The following is a 16587-nucleotide window of genomic DNA, read 5'->3' as shown; positions in this document are numbered from 1 at the left end:
GTCGTTGCTGATTTAGTGGGCATCGAGTTGAGATGCTTGACCATGCCCTGGGGTGGCTGATTACTGTTGTTTTTTTGGGCTCTGAGGAACTGGCTGGCTGGCAGCTTGGGCCTTGCAAGATGCTGGAAAGGCAGAAAATTATGTCTGGAAAAAATTTAAGATCCTGGTGATTAAGAGAGGAGAGTCACAAGATGGAAGATAGAGGGGGGTTCTTTTGGGAGGGAGGAGGGACTTTCCCAGGGGTTCCCAAGACCAGGAATGATAAGGGAAGAATTCAATGATACTTATTCTGGGCGAGTCTGGTCCATTTAGGTAGGTCCAGTTCACTCTCTGGAGCTTCTAAAAAATGTTTGAAAAGAAATAAATTTTAGACATAATAAGTTTATGATTCAGTGATAGAATGGAAGACGGTGGGGGAAGAAGGGGGAAATTATTGAAAAGGATAATAATTAGACCCTTTAATGTTTTACCTGAAGTAAATCCTTAATTCCTAGCATCGCGGTATTACCTTAACATCCAGGAGACACTGCTTCAGTCAGTGATAAACCTGTTATGTTAAAGTCTGTTTTGTGAGTTTTTTGGAGTTTGGGGCTGAAAATTCGTTATTGTTTCTTACCACCTGGGCTTTTGACGGTCCTTGTACCTCCAACTCTATGTTTAATGATGGTCCCTGTAATAACAGCTGAGTGGTTAACTGGAAATTTAAGCATGACATTGGAGATACAGAGAAGCTGGTAAAGCAGACAGGAGAAAGAGGAAGAGGGAGAGTATATGGAGTTTTTGGCACAGAAGAATTGAGTAAGGATGAGGCTTATTTTTCTGAAACTGGAGAACGAGTGGCTGATCTCGGTGCCCTCTGGAACTTAAGGGAGCAGGGACGTGTGTGAGTTACTGTTTATGAGGGAGTATCTTGAGCTGGAAGAGTAAAAGGTTTAAAATGGGACAGGTGGATCCAATGAGAGATCCCTAGAGCTTGGCAGCTGTGGGAGTTACAAGAATTACTTTAAAGGGGCCCTGCCATTTAGGGGAAAGGGGTGAGGGGCATTGGTCTGGGGGAGAGAATAGTACCTGATCTCCTATTTTAATTGGTGGTGGGCATGAATTAGCACATGGTTGAGGTAATGAGTAGTAGGTAAAATCCCATAATAGGGAGTGTAGATGGGATAACAGTGGAGTAAGCATATGATCAGGAAGAGGAGAGGTTTTAGGTGAGAGGCCAGGGGTTAAAACTGGCCCCCCATACATGAGTTCAAAGGGTGAGATGAAAAGGTGACCTTTGGGGAGATCCCTAAGCCTTAGAAGGGCCACAGGCAAAAAGTTTTACCCAGTTGAGGTGAAGCTCCTGTGACATCTTAACAAGCATATTTTTTAAGGAACGGTTAGTTTATTCTACCTTCCCTGAAGACTGAGGGTGGTATGGGATATGAAAATGCCAGGGAATGTTAAGAACTTTAGACAAATTTTGGGAAATCTGGGAAGTGAACGCTGGGCCATTATCCGACTGAAGAGAGGTTGGGATTTCAAACCAGGGGATGATTTCTCAGAGAACATTGGAAACTGTCTGAGCCCTTTTATTAGTGGTGGGAAACACTTCAATCCACCCAGACATTTTGTCCACTAAGACCAGGAGATATTTAGCTCTTCTGACCATGGGCATATGAGTAAAATCCAGCTGCCATTTAGTTCCTGGAAGGGAACCCCTTGTTCTGGTGGGTGGGAAAAGGGAAGCTACGATATTCGGTCTTGGGATCTGACTTTTGACAGATTTTACAAGAGGCAGTGATAGCTTTTAAGAACTCTAAGTCCTCGGGGGTGGGTTGGAGGTGAGCCTTGACAAAATGAAATAGAACTTTGCTATTAGGATAAAAGAGCTGATGTAGGTAGGACAGAATTTGCCGGGTGTCAGGGGGTGTCTCGAGAATGCGGGCTGTACTATATGAACCCCCTGAGGTGATTGAGGTAGGTTTGGGCTCTGGAATGCTGCTGTTCTGGCTGCTTGGAAATAATGGAACTGTCAGTCTGATGAGATCGACAGTGAATAATTCCTATAGTTTTGAGGAGATGGGAGGCTTTTAATACATCCATAATGTAACCTGAGTTAGTTATGGATCCTTCTTTTGTTGTAAGAAGCCCATGCTCCTTCCAGATAGCTGCATGGGACAGGAGGATATGAAAGAGACATTTGGAGTCCGTGTAAACATTTAAAGATTGCCCCTTTGCTAACTGGAAGGCACAGGTAAGGGCTATTAACTCAGCCTGCTGATTAGTGGTATGGGCTGGGAGTGCCTGTGCCTCCACTACCCCAGTATCTGATACTATGGCATAGCCCATCGCATAAAGAAGAGCTGCCGCCACGGGTCCCATCACATAAAGAGGAGCTGCCATCTGTGTACCAGGTATAAGAGGCCTGGGACAGTTTGCCCTCCTGTATATGTGAGGGGTGGGGCAGTAGATTCTCTAAGGTCTCTATGCAGGAGTGAGATGGGGAATAATTAATATTAGGTTGAGGTAGGAGATTTGAGATATTAAGGGGTGGGCAGCATTGGAAAGTGAATGTGGCATCTTCTACTAGTGCCGCCTGGAGGGAAAGGACTCGGGAAGGGGGTAAAGTTTGTAAGCCTTTGTAAGTAAAGAGATGGGACAGATTGTGGTGGGAGAAGACAGTGGTGGGTGACCCAAAAAGTTAGTTTCTTTGGCTCACGAATGAGAAGTTCAGCTGCCGCTAAAGCACAAAGCACGTATGCAGGGTGCCCAGTCCTGAGTGGTGAGGTCCATCTTCTTTGACAGGTATGCTACAGGTGTAAAAGAAGGTCCCAGCTGATGTCTTAGGACTCCAAGGCCATATCTCTCCTTCTGTGTCACATAGAGGAAAAAAGGACGAGTTAAATCTGGGAGATGAAGAGCTGGAGCCTGGACAAGAGCTTGTTGGAGTCTCTGGAAGGGGTTAGTAATGGGATGGAGAAGGGGCTCATGCAGAGAGCCAAGAGCTGCCTCGTGTAAATGGTGGGCAAGGAGAGCAACCACGGTTGAACTCCAAGTCACGGCACCAATGAAATTACCTGGGCATGAGTGAGAAGGAAACACAGAGCAAGCAACAAACCCGCTTAGGAGTTTATTAGAGGGGGTGCATGCAGGCCTGGGAATCGGTGTGCAGAGGGAGAAAGATGGCACGTCCAGCTTTTAAAAGCTGCCTAATGCATACTCACAGGGGGTTGGCATGATCATGTCAGACGCAAATGACAGGCTCACGCATGCGTGCAAGGGTTTATCTGAGTTATACGTGAATGGAACCACACATATGCATCTCTGCATCCGAGGGCCCGTCTGCATGCGCTTGTCTTTAGAACCTGGAAGTGCAGCCTTATCTGTGGCTGAATAATTACAGTGAGGAAAGCTGAGATTAAATGGTGGGGCCAAGAATTGAAGATGTCACCCCTTATTGAACTCTGGCCTTCACACACACACAGGCACCCTAACACACATGTGCACACACAAATAAGCATGCATTTAACACTTGCACAGAAAGAAAAGAAAGCTGGACCTCATGAAGAGGACAGTGAAGGAGGCAGGCTGTGGCAAAGAGGATGGTTTGGGGTGAGTTTCTATGGGTAGAACAGGGCCTTCCTGGCTATTGGGAAGAAGAGGGACCAGGTGGTGGGGCGCAGGAAGACCTGCGTGTCTGCCTCAGGCAGATTTGGTCAGAGAGAGATGAGCACGGACATGTGTCAGCTAAGAAGAAAGCTAGCAGCAAAAAGGAGAGGAAAACTAAGGGTAGTGTGTGTGGAGCTGAAATCAGGGCCTCTGAGGCTCCTCAGGTCCAGACCCATGAAGAAGGAAGCCTGACTAACCTTAGGGTTGAGGGACATATGAAGAAGCAGGAGATACCACAGAGATGGCTCAAAGGCCTAAATGTGGCTCGGACAGTACACAGGGATGCCGAAAGGAGAAGCCAAGCTCACCGGTGGGGACACCATTGTCCTACTTCTGCTTCTTCTTGTCAAGGCTGGTGTCATTTCAAATTAGCCATGAGGTTATTTGGGCCCCCCAGGGACCAAGTGCTAACAGTAACCCAAGGCTCATTCCCTCCCAGAAATGTCCCTTCCTGAATGAATGAGAATGCTGTCAACATCTGAGCAAGACTCATTGTTAACTTCATGGTGTCCACTCATTCATTCAGTCAAGAAATAATAGTCCCCAGGCAGCGTGCCAGGTGCTAAGTTCACAATGATAAATGGGACAATTCAATCTCTTCTCCCAGGGTGCAAATACTCGACAGATTGCCAGGGAAATTCAATATGCCGCCACTGCCCACCCCCATCTTCTGTCCACCCCTCCCCTCCCTAGCCCCATGACTGCTGGCCATCAATGCTCCCATTGCTGTGGCAAGCCAACATGGTTTTCCAGAGACAGGCTTGGCTCCGGAAGGTTCACAGTCTCTACCCCTCTCCCTGGCATTCTAAATGCATTGCTGTTGGATGGGGACTTTCTTCTTCACTGTGTGCTCCCCAAGGGATGGAGCCATTCATGCTGTGAACCCTGTCTCACGTTAGCCTGGGCCCTGCCTGTATTTGCTATCACCTGCGTGGCCTGGAAACTGAGCCTCGAGAGAGCCAGTGTATCCAGGATGTCTAGGTAAGCTGAGTGCATTTTCCTAAGCCCCTGGTAGCTCTATGAAAGGGTCTGTGGCTCCTTTCAAGGTTTTGGGATCTTCTGGAAAGATCCACCTCTAGACAATGCTGACTCTGCAGAAAGTGCAGCGTGGCAGACCGTGACACGGCCATTCTTCAGACTTTTATATTTTAGGGGTTTTCTATTGCAAGCAGATCACGAGTGAGAACAGATAGAGAGATACCAAGGTTCTCCATCCTCCTCTTTCACCCCCTCAAGATGTAGCGTAAAAATCCTCAGGTGCCCTCTCCCCTCCCTTCATTTCCCATCCTCTGGAAACGCTTGTTTGACGTCACAAAGTACCTGGCATAGTTCTAAATACATTTCGTCATTTAACCCTCACAGCGGGGCAAGGACAGGAGGCTTCAGTTGCTCCTGTGGGTACCAATGAGGTGACAGAAGGCTCAGGATGAGCTGAACCTAGACCCGGGATTAAACCATGTGTGACTTCAGGATAGCAGATATGGTTATTACGCTCCACTGCCCTGACTAGCAGACAAGACACAGATGTCACAAGAGAGAGTGACTGGGTAATTTATCACCCACCGGGACAGTAGGTGTGAACTCATACGGATCTATAGCCTGAATGTATGTCCGACCTGCATGGAGGAAAACTGAATACAGCCCTTGCCCTGATGGAATTTGGAGTCAGGCAGAAGGAGGCTACCACACATGATTCCTGAGCAGAATGGAGACACAGTAGTGGAGTCGGAGGAAGCAGCATGAGGTGGGGGAAGGGGCCCAGGGACTCAGAGGAGATTTCTAGGGAGCTTAACCCTCACACCCCTTTCCTCCCAAAGACACAGCCCAAGGTCACGCCTGCCCTTGCAGCTCAAGAGGGCTGTAAAGCCATTAGTGCAGCTTTTGCTTGCCCTTCAGCTGCAGCTCCTAGAACCCTTTGGTGTTCCCGGGGCCCCACTTCCAGGGAAGGACAGGATGTTTGGTGAAGGCCTGAGGACTCATAAAAGTAGGAGTTCACTTCCTAAACTCTAGAGGTATGCTTCTGGTATGACTGTGACCGTTAAAGCTGGGTGCAGCATTAGGGGATGAGAACATGGGGTACAGGGACCCTAGGCACCAGCTCCAAAGAACGCCAGACTCTGGGTGGCCTTGAGCCAGGTTTGAGTCCAGTCTGGATGCTCAGCCCAGAAGGGGGAGGATCAGCGTGGTTGCTCTCAAGCTCTGACTACCTCCCTTTTAAATTGAAAACAGAGAGGGAAGGGAGAAAACCTAACTGGCTGTTTTAAAACAACAAGCAGGACTCTGCCCTGACCAGGAACCCTTCCCTCCTCCACATAGGCTGTACGGTAAAGAGGGGGAAGGGAGAGGGAACAAGGAAATACCAGTATAGTTAGAAAAAATTCCATGGAGGGGGGTGGCTTCTGAGCTTAGACTGGGCTTAATTAAAGTTACAGACATGCTTAAGGCGGGGTGGGGGGGTACAGGGGGCGGGCTCTGGAGACTTGTTTTTATTATAACGTGGAATTTCTCCCTAGGGCATGCCTGTGTACACTTGAGTTCCAAGGGCCACAATGCTCATCTGGGCTAACTGGACTGATTCTGGGGGAGGGGAAGAGGCTGCTGGGAGGACTCACCTGCCTCTGCCAGGTGAAGAAAGAATGACAGGTGGTCTTTGTACAGAGAGTGGCCCGCAGGGGCTGCGGCCCCAGATCCCATACAGAGGGAAACATTCTTTTCCCCAGTGCTTCTTAAAGATGGCCAGCTCTGGGGGCTGGAGAGATGGCTCAGTGGTTTAGAGCACCGTCTGCTCTTCCAGAGGCCCTGAGTTCAATTCCCAGCAACCACATGGTAGCTTACAACCATCTGTAATGAGATCTGGCGCCCTCCTCTGGCGTGTGGACATACATGGAGGCAGAATGTTGTATACATATTAAATAAATAAATCTTAAAAAAAAAAAAAAGACGGCCAGCTCTGCTCAGCCTTGGCTGTGTACTGGAGTTACCTAAAACAGTTGGGGGAGATGCTGACTTCCCTGAGATGCCTGTGTGCGTCCGTCCAGCTTGACAGATATGTAAGGACTGCTGATGGAGACAGGTCGTTGGAGGGCCCTGAGGTATCTGAAGAAAACAGCAGCCTGGATTTAGAGACATGATGAGGAAGAGCGCAGGCACAAGGTGGGTCCCACTTCCCTCATAGAGGACTTTAAGTCCTGGCGCCTTCACAGAGCAGGCATGCCAAATACAGAATGGGGAAAGATCCTAAGGGAAAAGGGAGAGGACAGAAGCAATCAAAAAGGGGTGCTGTCTGGAGAAAGGAAGGGAACCCTCAGGGGCAGGCCTGCAAGATCGTGTGGAATGGGGACAAATTAGAAGGAAGGACAATGAGGCATGTGACAATGACATAATAACGCCCAGTATTTTGTATGCTAAGTTAAAAAATTAATACAAATAAAATCGAGGTGGGGAGCTGGCTCCACAGTTGAAGTACTTGTCACACGAGTGTGGGGACCAGAGTTCAGGGCCCTAGAACACACTGAAAACCAAGTGCAGTGGTAATTTTTGCCCATGATCTCATCTCAAGGGAGGTGGAGACAGAGATCCTTGGAGCAAGCTGGCCTGGTCAGACTCACTGAAACCAGAGACCCTGAGTCAGAAAGTGAAAACCTTGGTCTCAGGAACTAAAATGGAGAACAATGGGAAGACACCCAATGTCAGCCTGGGGCTTAAACACACACACACACACACACAGAGAGAGAGAGAGAGAAATATGCTAACACACACCTGCACACACGTACTCATACACAGAAATATGCTAGCACACATACAGGAACATACAAACACATGCACATACCACTCACTCACACATATGCAAACAGTAAAAATAAATGAATAAAAGGTCCAAGTAAAATAGCACGGCACAGCAGTTACAAACAAGGAAGCATTTCCAAAATAAAAGCAAAACAAAACCCAAAACTTGTAAGTAGCATTACCTAGACAGACTGAACGTACTAGTGTGAGTCTAGAAACTTCTTTTCTGAGACAGGAAGGCAAGATCGGCCTGTCCCCCATAACCAGGACCTTGTACATCCATGCCTTTCTTAAGTATGGAGGAGAAGACCTACCCCATGCTTCCAAACTGAACCTTCTGTTCTCAACCTTCCTAATGCTTCTGCTCTTAATGCAGTTCCTCGTGTTGTGGTGACCTCCGACCATATGATTATTTCTTTGGTACTTCATCACTGTAATGTTGCTACTGTTATGAATCATAATGTGAATATCTGCTGTGCAGGAGATCTGATATGTGACCCCCAAAGGAATCACCACCCACAGGTTACCCCGTGTCATGAACCCCAGTCCTTGGTCCCAGAGCAGTCTGTTCTTAATTCTCATTATACTACAGGATAGAAAAATCATCCCTGTTTCGTAGGGGAGAAAACTGAGACTCGGAAATTAAGCAAGCCTGCGAGTGGTTGAAACCCAAATCTTCACATTCCCTGAGTGGCGGTTAGCATCCCACATGACTCACAGGTTGACACTCTTTGGTAGAGAGCCAACGTGGCAATCAGTTGTCCCAGGAGTCAAGTGCGATGACTCTGTACTGATTGTCTCATTTCCTCGGCGAAGACACCCAGAGCAACTTCCTGTGTCACCACTAGCACCTGTCACATGGCTATCTTGTTGAACCTGTTTCCCCACCATCCTTACAGGATGGTCCAGAATAGAGGTGAGAGAGAAGCTGGTGTACACGCCTTGGTGGGGTGAAGTGTATTGTCTTCCAACTGTTGATGGCCTGAGCCCCTGTGTCAACTCCAGTTCCCCAGAGAGGCCCCCAAGGCCCTTGATTAAGATTTACTCATTCCATACATGTCTGATGGGAATGTCTACGAACCCTGCCTTGTATAGGGTGCTGGATTCACAGTGGAGGACAGGTGCAGCTGTGAGTGTTGCTCTAGGGACCAAGAGAGATAGTAAGAGTGCTGGGGGCTGGCAGGGTATTAGGCCAGGGGGACTCAGGCTGCGCAAGCCCTGTGGACGATTATCAGCAATTCTAATTGCTAGCAAATATTCCTGGGGCTGTTTCCTTAAACCCCAGGTGGGAATTGCCCAACCCAATATTGGTATTTCGTCGCGTTGTAGAAAAGTATGTATCTAGGAAAGTCCTGGAAACTGGACCCATTAAGAAAAATGTATTGTTCTATCTTCTTGCTGTCTTTGTATGTCTGTTTCCTCTCAGCGTCAAGTAGTCTTTCTAGAAAGTTACCATCTACCTGTAAACATTTTTGTTTTCTTTTAATGTGTGGTCTGTTTTCTACTATGAGTTTTCAGATATGTTAGGACTTGGCTGCCAGCCAACTTCTGATTTTTTTTTGTTTGTTTTTTGTTTTGTTTTAAGCAGCACATGGTTTGTCCTAGGATGTCTAATCCCTAACTCACAGTACCCTCTCCCTCTCCTCCTTCCACTGTGTCCAGGGCTGGAATGTGAGCACCACCATCAAGCGCCTCTTCTTTTGGAATCAGGAGAATTCTGACTCCAAACCAAGCCTCCCTTGATCTTCTGTGATAGGTTGAGATCAGCCACCTCTTCTGGTTGTGGGGAGAGGGAAGAAACCACAGTAGTCTGTCTGCTTCCCCTAAACAATAGATCTTGTTGAAGGAAAAAAATGTTGACTAGCTGGATCTCTGTTGACTTTGCTTTGGGGCACCGTATCACAGAGTCATTTGATCACTAGTTCATTCATTAATTCAATGACCACCTTCAGGTGAGGTCTACCACTGCACCAGAAGGCAAAGCAATGGGAAGGGGGTAGGAGGAGCATTGGCCCTGGAGACAGAAGGCTGGATTTTGCTTCCTGTTGTGATACTGTACAAATCACCTGCCTCTGTAGGTCTCTTCACTCATCCACAGAATGAGAATTATGAGATCTTTCCAGTCTGAGGCACCAGCATTACACAGGACTTTATTACAATCTTCATACATAGCCAGGTGGCGGTGGCACATGCCTTTAATCCCAGCAGTTGGGAGGCAGAAGCAGGTGGATCTCTTAGTTCGAGGCCAGCCTGGTCTACAGAGTGAGTTCCAGGAAAGGCTCCAAAACTACACAGAGAAACTCTGTCTCAAAAAAAAAAAAATTTAAAAAAAAAAGGAATCTGCATCCCCATATACAGTCATATTTGCTGAGCCCTGAGCTCCTTCATCTCGGTCTTGTGTCTGTGCTATTTTAGGACTAGATGCAGAGAGAATGCAGAAGGACACAGAATCTGACTGATACAATGAAATCAGGCAAGAGGTGGTGTAGGAGTAAGGTTGAAGGAAGTTCTTCAGGTAAATAGTCAGGCTCCTCTTACCAATGGGGCTGATTCTGGGCAGCGCCTGGTTAGGTAATTTCATCACCTTTTGCAGACTGTAAAGTGGACTGGAAGACCTCCCCAGCAGCGCCCACTGCGCATCTGGACAACGTAGCTCTACAGTATATATGTTTATCTATGCATAGTGTAGTCTATTGCTCCTAGAGCCATAATAAACACAAGATTAAATCAAGAGCAAGACAAAAGACGCAACCAGGAGACAAGCATGGTATGCATAGGGCTGGTGCTGCTTTTACAGCCGTCAACTCCTGGCAGCAAATCGTTTCTGAGACAGGATAGTCTTAAAGTTGCTACATCATCGGGGCTGGCCTTGAACTCACGCTTCAGCCTCCCAAGTGCTGCCATTATAGACACCACGTGGCATCACGCTTTGCTTCCAGCTTACGGTTTTTGTTAGTTTGGTTTTTATGAATAGACATTGTCTCTCGGTGAATGACTTGAACGCAGTGAATACCTGTAACGGTCACATGGTCATCTCTGAACATCATTGCTGTACATACGTGCTCTGGCTTTAGGTGATGCGACATCAGCACAGACACTGGGATGTTAAGACAGTGACGGGGAGCTTCCGGCTGCTGTGGGATATGTGATCCCTGGTGCCCAGAGTGTTACATGGCTTACCGTTGTACCACAGCCCAGTCCTGCCGCTCCTACCGTGCACCACGAAGGCCTTTCTCCTCTGGGCGTATCATCTCCCCAAGTCTCTTAGCACCCTTGATCTTTATCTTTTGATTCTCTTTTTCCAGATTCGCTTTGTGGTGGAACTCGTGTGGCCTCTGTCTTTGTTTCTGGTGTTAATCTGGCTGAGGAATGCCAATCCCCTCTACAGTCACCATCAATGTGAGTATGAGCCCAGAAGCCCCGGCTGGCCTTCCCTTTAGGAAGCTCTTCTGGGTGTTGGGGGTATCACATCTGTTGGCATTTCAGAGGCTGTGGTATGTGAACCAGGTTCATCAATGCTGAACAAATTCTAGTTTCTTAAAACATGTGCAGTCTTGGTTATCATGGTGTATTGAAAGAATGTACTGTTTGCTAGTTCATTTCTTTTGTTCTGTGCTTCTGAGAGTCAAACATAGCCCTGTGTATATATTTGTATATTTTTATGCATATAATTTTTTATTACTTTGTTGTTGTTTTTCTAAATTTAGCTGTTATGTTACAACTTTAGCTCTTTTTTTTTCTTGGTTTTTCAAGACAGGGTTTCTCTGTGTATTCCTGGCTGTCCTGATATTCACTCTTTAGACCAGGCTGACCTCAAACTCACAGAGATCTGTCTGCCTCTGCCTCCTGATTGCTGGGATTCAAGGTGTGTGCCACCACCGCCCAGTTTATTTTTTAGCTTGACTGCTTTAGGGAATTTGTTTTACATGGTACCAGGGGAGAAATAAGAAGGGACAGTACAGATCACACTTAATAAATATTACACCCTGGAGCTTCAAGGCATCTACAGGCCTCGTGTGGGCCTGTTTGTATGTATAGCAGCCTTCTCAGAAGGTTTCCTGTGGGTTCTGGCCAGGATGGTGTCTTTTCTTCTAGGCAGGTGACACGGACACCCCAAGAGTTGTGAAAGCTGACAAGTTCCCTTCTCTTGAGTTTCTAACTTCCATTGCTCTGCCAACCTCCTGTCCAGCAAACCCTTGCTTCTTTCCGTCACCCCCAGAAGTGCACAGCCTCCGCGCCTGTCATGGAAAGAACCTCTGTGATCACCAGCCTCCCCAAGCCAACTCCCTATTTGCCCTCCTCCAGAAACTTCTTTTCTAGCCTCAATTCCACTCCACATGGCCATGTAAGTCTCTAGGCCAGTGCTTCTCAACCTTCCTAATGCTGTGACCCTTTAATACAGCTCCTCAGGTTGTGGTGACCCCCAACCATAAAGTTGCTACTTCATAACTGTCATTTTGCTACTGTTATGAATCGTAATGTAAATATCTGTGTTTTCCTATGAACTTAAGTGACCCCTGCAAATGGGTTGTTTGACATCAAAGGGTTCGCAACCTATAGGTTGAGAGCTGTTGCCCTGTGACCTTCATCTGTCTCCCTATGTACCACGAACTCTGGGACACAGCACAGGGAGTAACCTGCTTTAGACATTCCCGCTTCATAACCGAGGGAGAAGCAGAGTCCCAGAGAGTCTGTGCTCCTGGCCTGCTTAGCTTCTGTGACTCACTCCTTCTCGTTTTCCTTTTCTGTCTTAAAGGCCATTTTCCCAACAAGGCGATGCCTTCGGCAGGAATGTTACCATGGCTCCAGGGGATTTTCTGCAACATGAATAACCCTTGTTTTCAAAACCCCACCCCAGGAGAAACTCCTGGAATTGTGTCAAACTATAACAACTCCATGTAAGTGCTGAGATTTCCCACCTACAGGGAGGAACTTGCGCCCCCTGCCCATCCCTCCCCCCATGCAGGAGTGTGTGCTGCTCCCACAGGCTGATGAGGAACTCTGAAAGAGTGTGGGGAGGGCAGCTTCCTACCTAATAGCCTATTAATGGCAAGGCACCTGGGGGGGGGGGAGTCTTCAAACTTCAGTCACATGGACATGATTTGTTCATCTGTATGTCCAAGAGGGGACCTAAAATCTAATAGCAGCCCAGGCTGCGATGTGCCCACTACTTTGTGGTCACTTGTCTTCTTAGGTGGAACAATTAACTAACTTCCTTCACCTCAGCCACAGGCTGCCCGTAGCCCTCTCTGTCTCCTCCACAGGCTTCTTTAGACAAGGCCTGGGAGAAATGCCAAGGAGCACCAGTGCAAGGAAACCCGAAGTCAAGTTTACAACGTGAGGTTTCCTTCTTAGAGGAAAATAATGAATTCCAAACCTTTAATGACTGAAACTGTCATTAGTGACCTGCAGCACAAGGATCTTGGGATGTGGCTCCCACAGTGTGGTTTTTAACACAAAACCGAACATCCAATTGCCCATCTCCATTCTCCCGGTCCAGTCAGCCTGGATGGGTAGGCGCAGGGAGGACTGTGTGGATGAACTGTGGCGTCAGGTCCCACCCCTAAGAGTGGGTGGTGAAGGAGAACTCAGAGAACTGGGTGAAGGCTGGGAAGACTCACTGGTAATATCTTCCAACAGCCTCAGAACAACAGGCTCAGAGAATGGGGTTTAAGGTCAGCTTGCCCTGCTGCAATTCAAATATTGAGCAAAACACTCATAGTTTTTGTCAGGGTTAAAATTATAACTAGCCATCCAATGGAGGCCATGCTAAGTCAATTTAAAAGAAGCACAAAGCTGCTAACTGTATGGTTATGAAAATGACAGCTCTTTATTTATAAGGCGCTCTCTCAACAGCTTGGCAAGAGTGTATCGAGATTTCCAGGAGCTCTTCGTGGACACACCAGAGGTCCAGCAGCTTGGCCAGGTTTGGGCTGAGCTCCGCACCTTGTCCCAGCTCATGGACACTCTACGGACTCACCCTGAGAGATTCGCAGGTAACCTGGGTGCCCATGCCCCCATTCTGTACTTGCCGCTAGAGTTAGCCTGACACACCAGACGCTGAAGACCTAGTAAAGAGCGGGCGATTCCACGAAACGATGCCAGAGGCGGGTAACCCCAGCGCTCCTGGGGTGAGGCGGGAGGTCGAGACAGGAGAATTCTCCAGAAGTTTGGAGGCCAGCTAGCCTGTCTCACACAGCAGTGAACGCAAAGAGGTTGTCCTTTGACCTCTACATGCATGCTGTGGCATGTGTGCACCTCCATCGACGCACACACATACACACATGCACACACACACGCTCACTTGCATACAGAGACAAAGACTCCTCCTAATGGACATTTCCAGTCACGTTTAGCATCCAGAATGATGCAGGTGGGTCCGTGGAGAACAGGATGTAACGTGGAGAGATGGTGAATGAGGAGACAGCAAGGATGGAGGTCAGAGGCTACTGCTGGGGAAAGACGTGTGCTCCTAAGACAAAGGTGTGTGGCTGTAAAGATCACCCTAAGAGGAGACAGCCATAGGAAAGGACTACCAAGAGACGCCAAGGGGTCGAGAGTGGCTGGATAGGGCAGCTTGTATCCGAGTTACCAACACTAAAGTTAAGATGGTGATGTGACCGGCCAGCCCTCCTCACTGTATGTGACACAGCCCCTCTATGCTCAGCACACGGTTGGTACCTACTGTGAGGCATACACACAGTGGCTGTCTAGTTCACCCGCTTGTCTAGCCTTGGACGGAACACCTTCATGGTTGGCAGGCCAAAATAGAGAGATGGATGAGTGCCTGCCCGCAGGGCACCTAGAGAACAAAAATAGGGTAGGCCATGCTGTCCCTCACCATATGGGGAAGCAGAGGGCGTTGAGAACATGGGAGTCAGGAAGGGGAAAGACTGGAAACAGGGTCTGGTGCCCTCCCATCTATCCACTTTCTGCCTTTGCTTCCTGGAGGGACAAGAGCACAGAACATCCAGACTGCCGGGTTAGGATTGCTTAGCTACATTCGCACTGCTTCCAAACTGCAGAGCACACACTGCTGGTCATGATTTCTGCAGCCCAGACTGCGAATGCTCCATTCTTCACTCTGATGGAGAAGTGCTGATAGCGTCAGCTCAAATATGAAGGGTTATAGACGGCAGAGACACAATGAGCATTTTATTTATTTGCCTGTTTATTGAGACAGGTTCTTACTTAGCTTAGCCAGCCTAGAACTCACGTAGCTCAGACTTGTCTGGAAATTATAACAATATTTCTGCCCCAGCCTCCGAAGTATTGGGATTTTAAACATGAGCCATTATGACTGGTTCACTACTTGCCTTTTAAATAGTAAAAAAACCAATGCGGGGGAGCTCAGCCAGCCGAGAAGATGTTTTGGTCAAGGCTAAGCAAGCAGATGCACTAGACAGCCACTGTCTTGATCTCAAGACGACTTTCCTTCTTCCCTTTGTTCCGAAGGGTCTGCCATGAAGTGGCCTTTGCATTGGTGGGTCTGACCATGAAATTAAGTCTGGCTGCAGGGAGTGGAAGAGATTCACCCCATGCAGAAGTCTCTGTGGTTGCTGCAAGTGTCTAGGAGAACTGAAATCACGACTCTAAACCCAAAACAGGACTTGAGGGTGAACGAGGGCGCAGGTGGTTTTTTCTGCAGGTTCTCCATCTATAAGGGAATCTCCTAAAGGAGAGCATGGCTAGGGGTCAAGGGGTCAGGATAGCCTTCCAAGGCTCCCCACAAGCTAGGGACAGAAACTGAGAGGGTCCAGAGCCCACACCCGAGTAAATGACATGGTCTCTGGTGGAATGTTGGGCCAGGCACTAAAGTCTAGTCAAGATGTCAGGGAGAGGTTGCAGGGTGTTGGTCAAGGCGTGAAGTCTGAGGTCATTAGGAACTCAGTCATGCAGAATGGGGTGGACTGTTGCAGCTGCTGCGGCTTTTGCCTGTGGGGTTCCCAGGTACCTGGGAAAGTATACCCGTGCTGACCCAGGCAGCAACGTTCTTCTCTGCAGCGAACCTGTAGGGCTACATTCTCTGCAGGGGAGGACTAATGGGGACACCCCAGTTGCAGACATACCCCCTGTGCCCAGTCAGCTCTGTGGTCTCAATCATCTCTAAACCCCTCTTCCCACAGCCTCACCCGCAGCTACCTTCTGCCCCCCACTCCTAGCCTCCAGTCTTCCCAGCAAAGAGAACAAGTAGAACCACATTTTAGAAGAAATGTAGTTGTCTTTCCCCAGACACCCACCACCCCCACCCCACCCCATTCACACGGCCCCACTCAGGAATCTAATGGAGAGCCTGTCTGGTATCACCCTGCTGCTCAGACCCTGGGCCCCATGCTCTGCAGGCAGGGTGACCCTCAGCCCCCAGCTCGGGTGTGTGCTTTACCATGTCCCTGCCCTTCTTCTCCCACCCCACCCCTGCCACAGCCAGGCCACAGTGGTATGATACCCACGCCAGATGACTCTCTGTCTTGCCCCTTCTCCTGAGGCATTCATATGAAATATGAGCTGAGGATGTTAAAGAATAACTAAAAAATAAACAGCCAAATGGGGCTTCACTCTTAAGACAGGAGCACAGGTATTTATTGCGTACCTAGGGTCACATTTATTGAGGCTTTGATACTATATCAGGCATCCATACTGGGAGAGAGAGAGAGACAGAGACAGAGACAGAGGACAGACAGAATGACCTTGCAGTTTTACCTCTGTGTACCCAACATGGCTAGGTGGGATAAAGGATGCAAAAAGAGCAGGACCATAGTCCTCAACCCTTAGACAACTGTGTTTGCATGTTTGTGTGTGTCCATGGACCACTACAGTGAGAGCTTGTAGAGCTGTGTCTAAAGGCTGCTCTCTGCAATACCACTGACCTTTGTAGGGGCAGGACATTCTTTAGGGAGGAAGCCTTCTTCTGTACACTGTGAATGTTTAGCAATATCATTGGCCTCTCCCCAATAATACTGCCCAAAGATGTCTCCAGATATTGGCAAATACTCAAGAGCCCAAATTCTTCTGCTGTAACTCCTTGACCTTCGCTCTCTTGATTTTTTTTTTTTTTTGCGACAGGTTTCTCTGTAGCTTTGGAGCCTGTCCTGGAACTAGCTCTTGTAGCCCAGGCTGACCTCGAACTCACAGAAATCCACCTGCCTTTGC

The 16587-nt window shown here is 48.2% G+C and overlaps 1 protein-coding gene across 1 annotated transcript in view; it reads left to right on the top strand.

Moving 5' to 3' along the window:
• Positions 1-16587, top strand: part of Abca4 (ATP binding cassette subfamily A member 4) — a 125073-nt gene that overhangs the window by 1907 nt on the left and 106579 nt on the right. The window contains exons 2-4 of the mRNA XM_075981478.1: positions 10743-10836; positions 12194-12335; positions 13294-13433. Coding sequence (XP_075837593.1) covers positions 10743-10836; positions 12194-12335; positions 13294-13433 — 376 coding nt within the window. The remainder of the gene's footprint in view (positions 1-10742; positions 10837-12193; positions 12336-13293; positions 13434-16587) is intronic.

This window comes from Microtus pennsylvanicus, chromosome 7 (genome assembly GCF_037038515.1).
Source record: "Microtus pennsylvanicus isolate mMicPen1 chromosome 7, mMicPen1.hap1, whole genome shotgun sequence".
Taxonomy (NCBI): domain Eukaryota; kingdom Metazoa; phylum Chordata; class Mammalia; order Rodentia; family Cricetidae; genus Microtus; species Microtus pennsylvanicus.
Note: the sequence above shows the minus strand (reverse complement) of the source record. Positions and strands in the feature narration are given on the sequence as shown.